The sequence below is a fragment of the Oncorhynchus gorbuscha genome, linkage group LG02, assembly GCF_021184085.1.
Source record: "Oncorhynchus gorbuscha isolate QuinsamMale2020 ecotype Even-year linkage group LG02, OgorEven_v1.0, whole genome shotgun sequence".
NCBI lineage: Eukaryota > Metazoa > Chordata > Actinopteri > Salmoniformes > Salmonidae > Oncorhynchus > Oncorhynchus gorbuscha.
Genome location: NC_060174.1, coordinates 104,665,593 through 104,673,092, shown reverse-complemented (window position 1 = coordinate 104,673,092; position 7,500 = coordinate 104,665,593). Strand labels below are relative to the sequence as shown.

The 7,500-nt window shown below is 41.9% G+C and overlaps 1 protein-coding gene across 4 annotated transcripts in view; it reads right to left on the bottom strand.

Moving 5' to 3' along the window:
- srrm3 (serine/arginine repetitive matrix 3) overlaps positions 1-7,500 on the bottom strand; it is a 175,854-nt gene that overhangs the window by 20,867 nt on the left and 147,487 nt on the right. For all 4 annotated transcript variants that reach the window (XR_006835072.1, XM_046329855.1, XM_046329856.1 and 1 more), the window contains one exon: positions 4,412-4,595. Coding sequence is in view for 3 of the 4 variants with exons in the window: in XM_046329855.1 (XP_046185811.1) it covers positions 4,412-4,595 (184 nt within the window). In the remaining variant the exon portion in view is untranslated. The remainder of the gene's footprint in view (positions 1-4,411; positions 4,596-7,500) is intronic.

Below are 7,500 nucleotides of genomic sequence, written 5' to 3'. Positions count from 1 at the left end.
ACTAAACCCAGGAATAACTAAACCCAGGAATAACTAAACCCAGGATTAACTAAACCCAGGAATAACTGAACCCAGGAATAACTGAACACAGGAATAACTAAACCCAGGAATAACTAAACCCAGGATTAACTAAACCCATGAATAACTAAACACAGGAATAACTGAACACAGGAATAACTAAACCCACGAATAACTAAACCCAGGAATAACTAAACACAGGAATAACTAAACCCAGGAAAAACTAAACCCAGGAATAACTAAACCCAGGAATAACTAAACCCAGGATTAACTAAACCCAGGATTAACTGAACACAGGAATAACTAAACCCAGGAAAAATTAAACCCAGGAAAAACTAAACCCAGGAATAACTAAACCCAGGAATAACTAAACCCAGGAATAACTAAACCCAGGAATAACTAAACCCAGGAATAACTAAACCCAGGAATAACTAAATCCATGAATAACTAAACCAGGAATAACTAAACCCAGGATTAACTAAACCCAGGAATAACTGCACACAGGAATAACTAAACACAGGAAAAACTAAACACAGGAAAAACTAAACCCAGGAATAACTAAACCCAGGAATAACTAAACCCAGGAATAACTAAACCCAGGATTAACTAAACCCAGGAATAACTGAACCCAGGAATAACTGAACCCAGGAATAACTAAACCCAGGATTAACTAAACACAGGAATAACTAAACACAGGAATAACTAAACACAGGAATAACTAAACACAGGAACAACTAAACCCAGGAATAACTAAACCCAGGAATAACTGAACCCAGGAATAACTGAACACAGGAATAACTAAACCCAGGATTAACTAAACCCAGGAATAACTGAACCCAGGAATAACTAAACCCAGGATTAACTAAACACAGGAATAACTAAACACAGGAATAACTAAACACAGGAATAACTAAACACAGGAACAACTAAACCCAGGAATAAATAAACCCAGGAATAAATAAACCCAGGAATAACTAAACCCAGGAATAACTAAACCCAGGATTAACTAAACCCAGGAATAACTGAACCCAGGAATAACTAAACCCAAGATTAACTAAACCCAGGAATAAATAAACCCATGAATAACTAAACCCAGGAATAACTAAACACAGGAATAACTAAACACAGGAATAACTAACCCCAGGGATAACTAAACCCAGGAATAACTAAACCCAGGAATAACTAAACCCAGGAATAATTAAACCCAGGAATAATTAAACACAGGAAAAACTAAACCCAGGAATAACTAAACACAGGAATAACTAAACCCAGGAATAACTAAACCCAGGAATAACTAAACACAGGAATAACTAAACCCAGGAATAACTAAACCCAGGAATAACTAAACCCAGGAATACAAAACCCAGGAATAACTGAACGCAGGAATAATAAAACACAGGAATAATTAAACACGGGAAAAACTAAACCCAGGAATAACTAAACACAGGAATAACTAAACCCAGGATTAACTAAACCCAGGAATAACTAAACACAGGAATAACTAAACCCAGGAATAACTAAACCCAGGATTAACTAAACCCAGGAATAACTAAACCCAGGAATAACTAAACCCAGGAATAACTAAACCCAGGAACAACTAAACCCAGGAACAACTAAACCCAGGAATAACTAAACCCAGGAATAACTAAACCCAGGAATAACTAAACCAGGAATAACTAAACCCAGGAATAACTAAACCAGGAATAACTAAACCCAGGAATAACTAAACCAGGAATAACTAAACCCAGGAATAACTGCACGTGTCACAATGGGCACCACCACCGTGACCGCGGCTGCAACGGCAACGCGGGCAGGAGCAAGACGTACGTAGTCTCCTACATACTCTCCTCTATCTCCCCCTGCCCTCCCCCTGCCCTCCCCCTCCCTAATCCCTGCCGTACCCTCTGAACTACACTCAAATAGTATTCTCCACAGTCACCTCCTATCAACATGGTATCTAACCTCCACACTGTCTCCTCCTATCAACATGGTATCTATTCTCCACACTGTCTCCTCCTATCAACATGGTATCCTCCACACTGTCTCCCTCTCCTATCGACATGGTATCCTCCACACTGTCTCCCTCTCCTATCGACATGGTATCTATTCTCCACACTGTCTCCTCCTATCAACATGGTATCTATTCTCCACACTGTCTCCCTCTCCTATCGACATGGTATCCTCCACACTGTCTCCCTCTCCTATCGACATGGTATCCTCCACACTGTCTCCCTCTCCTATCAACATGGTATCTATCCTCCACACTGTCTCCCTCTCCTATCGACATGCTATCCTCCACACTGTCTCCCTCTCCTATCAACATGGTATCTAACCTCCACACTGTCTCCTCCTATCAACATGGTATCCTCCACACTGTCTCCCTCTCCTATCGACATGGTATCCTCCACACTGTCTCCCTCTCCTATCAACATGGTATCTAACCTCCACACTGTCTCCTCCTATCAACATGGTATCTATTCTCCACACTGTCTCCCTCTCCTATCGACATGGTATCCTCCACACTGTCTCCCTCTCCTATCGACATGGTATCCTCCACACTGTCTCCCTCTCCTATCAACATGCTATCCTCCACACTGTCTCCCTCTCCTATCAACATGGTATCTAACCTCCACACTGTCTCCTCCTATCAACATGGTATCTATTCTCCACAGTCTCCCTCTCCTATCGACATGGTATCCTCCACACTGTCTCCCTCTCCTATCGACATGGTATCCTCCACACTGTCTCCCTCTCCTATCAACATGGTATCTATCCTCCACACTGGTCTCCCTCTCCTATCGACATGCTATCTATCCTCCACACTGTCTCCCTCTCCTATTAACATGGTATCTATCCTCCACACTGTCTCCCTCTCCTATCAACATGGTATCTATCCTCCACACTGTCTCCCTCTCCTATCGACATGGTATCTATCCTCCACACTGTCTCCCTCTCCTATCGACATGGTATCTATACTCCACACTGTCTCCCTCTCCTATCGACATGCTATCCTCCACACTGTCTCCCTCTCCTATCAACATGGTATCTATCCTCCACACTGTCTCCTCCTATTAACATGGTATCTATCCTCCACACTGTCTCCCTCTCCTATCGACATGGTATCTATACTCCACACTGTCTCCTAATATCGACATGCTATCCTCCACACTGTCTCCCTCTCCTATCGACATGGTATCTATCCTCCACACTGTCTCCCTCTCCTATCGACATGGTATCTATCCTCCACACTGTCTCCCTCTCCTATCGACATGGTATCTATCCTCCACACTGTCTCCCTCTCCTATCGACATGGTATCTATCCTCCACACTGTCTCCTCCTATTAACATGGTATCTATCCTCCACACTGTCTCCCTCTCCTATCGACATGGTATCTATCCTCCACACTGTCTCCCTCTCCTATCGACATGCTATCTATCCTCCACACTATTCTTCTGTTTAGTTACTCCTGTGCTTGGTTATTCCTGTGCTTGGTTATTCCTGTTTGTAGTTATTCCTGTGTGTAGCTATTCCTGTGTGTAGCTATTTCTGTGTATTGCTATTCCTGTGTGTAGTTATTCCTGTGTGTAATTATTCCTGTGTGTAGTTATTCCTGTGTATAGCTATTCCTGTGTGTAGTTATTCATGTGTGTAGCTATTCCTGTGTGTAGTTATTCCTGCGTGTAATTATTCCTGTGTGTAGCTATTCCTGTGTATAGCTATTCCTGTGTGTAGTTATTCCTGTGTGTAGTTATTCATGTGTGTAGATATTCCTGTGTGTAGTTATTCCTGTGTGTAGTTATTCCTGTGTGTAGTTATTCCTGTGAGTAGCTATTCCTGTGCGTAGTTATTCCTGTGTGTTGCTATTCCTGTGTGTAGTTATTCCTGTGTGTAGCTATTCCTGTGTGTAGTTATTCCTGTGTGTAGCTATTCCTGTGTGTAGTTATTCCTGTGTGTAGCTATTCCTGTGTGTAGCTATTCCTGTGTGTTGCTATTCCTGTGTGTAGCTATTCCTGTGTGTAGTTATTCATGTGTGTAGCTATTCCTGTGTGTAGTTATTCCTGTGTGTAGTTAATCATGTGTGTAGCTATTCCTGTGTGTAGTTATTCCTGCGTGTAGCTATTCCTGTGTGTTGCTATTCCTGTGTGTAGTTATTCCTGTGTGTAGCTATTCCTGTGTGTAGTTATTCCTGTGTGTAGCTATTCCTGTGTGTAGTTATTCCTGCGTGTAGCTATTCCTGTGTGTTGCTATTCCTGTGTGTAGTTATTCCTGTGTGTAGCTATTCCTGTGTGTAGTTATTCCTGTGTATAGCTATTCCTACACTTGAGTGTAGTTTAGAAGGTAGGACAGAGATTAGTGAGGGGGAGGGCAGGGGAGATAGAGGAGACTACGTACATCTTGCTCCTTGTCCTCCTCGACCGCGTGGCTGTGGTTGAGTCTGCCCGCCTTGCCGTTGAAGCCGCGGTCGCGGTGGTGGTGCCCATTGTGCCATGTGACAGAACCGTCAGGACCGGGGGACGGAGACGGGGACGGGCTCACACAGGCCTTGTGTCCTTCTGTCTTGTGCTTGGAGTTGGGCCTGGAAAGACAGACAGACAAGAGTACTGAACAAACCGGCCGCAATGCTATAATATTGTACAGTACAGTACAGTTTAAAGGCCCAATGCAGTCAAAAAATGTGATTTCCCTGTCATATATATATATACTTCAACACTGTGAAGTTGAAATATTATTGTGAAAATTATGAAAATGCCCTTTTAATGTAAGAGCTGTTTGAAAAGACGGCCTGGAACTTCAGCCCGTTTTGGAGGGATGGAGTTTTGGCCTGCCTGGTAACACCAGGCGATAAATTGGTTAATAGACCAATAAGAAACAGAGTCCTAAACCTCTCGGCCAATAACAGCTCATTTCAGTTTTCCCCTCCCCACTAAGACTAGTCCCGGAGAGTCATAGCAAAATTATTGTTTGAGAAATTGCTCTTTGATAAGAAGCTATTTGGTTATTTGGGGGGGAGGATTTTAATAGAAACCAATCACAGTAAGGTACTTAATTGTTACCCAGAAATAATTTGATATTGAGATAAAAACGGCTGCATTGGACCTTTAATAAATAGTACAAACTGTAAAGAGTACTGAACAAACCTGCTGAAATTACTTAGACTCAAGAGTAAAGTACCAGTCAAAGGTTTGGACACACCTACTCATTCAAGGGTTTTATTTATTTTTACTATTTTCTACATTGTAGAATAATAGTGAAGACATGTGAGATTCTTCAAAGTAGCCACCCTTTAGCTTGCGTACTCTTGGCATTCTCTCAACCAGCTTCACCTGGAATACTTTTCCAGCAGTCTTGAAAGAGTTCCCACATATGCTGAGCAATTGTTGGCTGCTTTTCTTTCACTCTGCGGTCCAACTCATACCAAACCATCTCAATTGGTTTGAGGTCGGGTGATTGTGGAGGCCAGGTCATCTGATACAGCACTCCGTCACTCTTCTTCTTGGTCAAATAGCCCTTACACAGCCTAGAGGTGTGTTGAGTCATTGTCCTTTTGAAAAACAACTGATAGTCCCAATAAGCGCAAACCAGATGGGATGGCGTATCGCTGCAGAATGCTGTGGTAGCCATGCTGGTTAAGTGTGCCTTGAATTCTAAATAAATAGCAGACAGTGTCACCAGCAAAGCACCATCACACCTCCTCCTCCATGCTTCACGGTGGGAACCACACATGTGGAGATCATCCATTCACCTACTCTGTGTATCACAAAGACACGGTGGTTGGAACCAAAAATCTCAACCTTGGACTCATCAGACCAAAGCACAGATTTCCACAGAACCATTTGTTTGGCCTGCAATTTCTGAGGCTGGTAACTCTAATGAACTTATCCTGTGCAGCAGAGGTAACTCTGGGTCTTCCATTCCTGTGGCGGTCCTCATGAGAGACAGGTAACTCTAATGAACTTATCCTCTGCAGCTGAGGTAACTCTGGGTCTTCCATTCCTGTGGCGGTCCTCATGAGAGACAGTTAACTCTAATGAACTTATCCTCTGCAGCAGAGGTAACTCTGGGTCTTCCTTTCCTGTGGCGGTCCTCATGAGAGACAGTTAACTCTGGGTCTTCCATTCCTGTGGCGGTCCTCATGAGAGACAGTTAACTCTGTGGCGGTCCTCATGAGAGACAGTTAACTCTGGGTCTTCCATTCCTGTGGCGGTCCTCATGAGAGCCAGTTTCATCATAGTGCTTGATGCTTTTTGCGACTACACAATACATTTTCCGTATTGACTGTCCTTCATTTCTTAAAGTAATGTTGGACTGTCGTTTCTCTTTGCTTACTTGAGCTGTTCTTGCCGTAATATGGACTTGATATTTTACCAAATAGGCCTATCTCCTGTATACCACCCCTACCTAGTCACAACACAACTGATTGGCTCAAACACATGAAGAAGGATGGAAATTCCACAAATTAACGTTTAAGAAGGCACACCTGTTAATTGAAATGAAACGTTGTGAAGCTGGTTGAGAGAATGCCAAGAGTGCAAAGCTGTCATCAAGGCAAAGGGTGGCTACTTCGAAGAATCTCAAATGTAAAATATATTCTACAATGTAGATAATAGTAAAAAAATAAAGAAAAACCCTTGAATGAGTAGGCGTGTCCAAACCTTTGACTGGTACTGTGCTTCTACACCTGCATTGCTTGCTGTTTTGGGGTTTTTAGGCTGGGTTTCTGTACAGCACTTTGAGACATCAGCTGATGTACGAAGGGCTATATAAATACATTTGATTTGATTTGATTTACTGTATTTTGTACTAGCTATAGGCAGTTATAGACTCTAGAGTATAGTGTATTTTGTACTAGCTATAGGCAGTTATAGACTCTAGAGTAGTGTATTTTGTACTAGCTATAGGCAGTTATAGACTCTAGAGTATAGTGTATTTTGTACTAGCTATAGGCAGTTATAGACTCTAGAGTATAGTGTATTTTGTACTAGCTATAGGCAGTTATAGACTCTAGAGTATAGTGTATTTTGTACTAGCTATAGGCAGTTATAGACTCTAGAGTATAGTGTATTTTGTACTAGCTATAGGCAGTTATAGACTCTAGAGTATAGTGTATTTTGTACTAGCTATAGACAGTTATAGACTCTAGAGTATAGTGTATTTTGTACTAGCTATAGGCAGTTATAGACTCTAGAGTATAGTGTATTTTGTACTAGCTATAGGCAGTTATAGACTCTAGAGTATAGTGTATTTTGTACTAGCTATAGGCAGTTATAGACTCTAGAGTATAGTGTATTTTGTACTAGCTATAGGCAGTTAGACTCTAGAGTATAGTGTATTTTGTACTAGCTATAGGCAGTTATAGACTCTAGAGTATAGTGTATTTTGTACTAGCTATAGGCAGTTATAGACTCTAGAGTATAGTGTATTTTGTACTAGCTATAGGCAGTTATAGACTCTAGAGTATAGTGTATTTTGTACTAGCTATA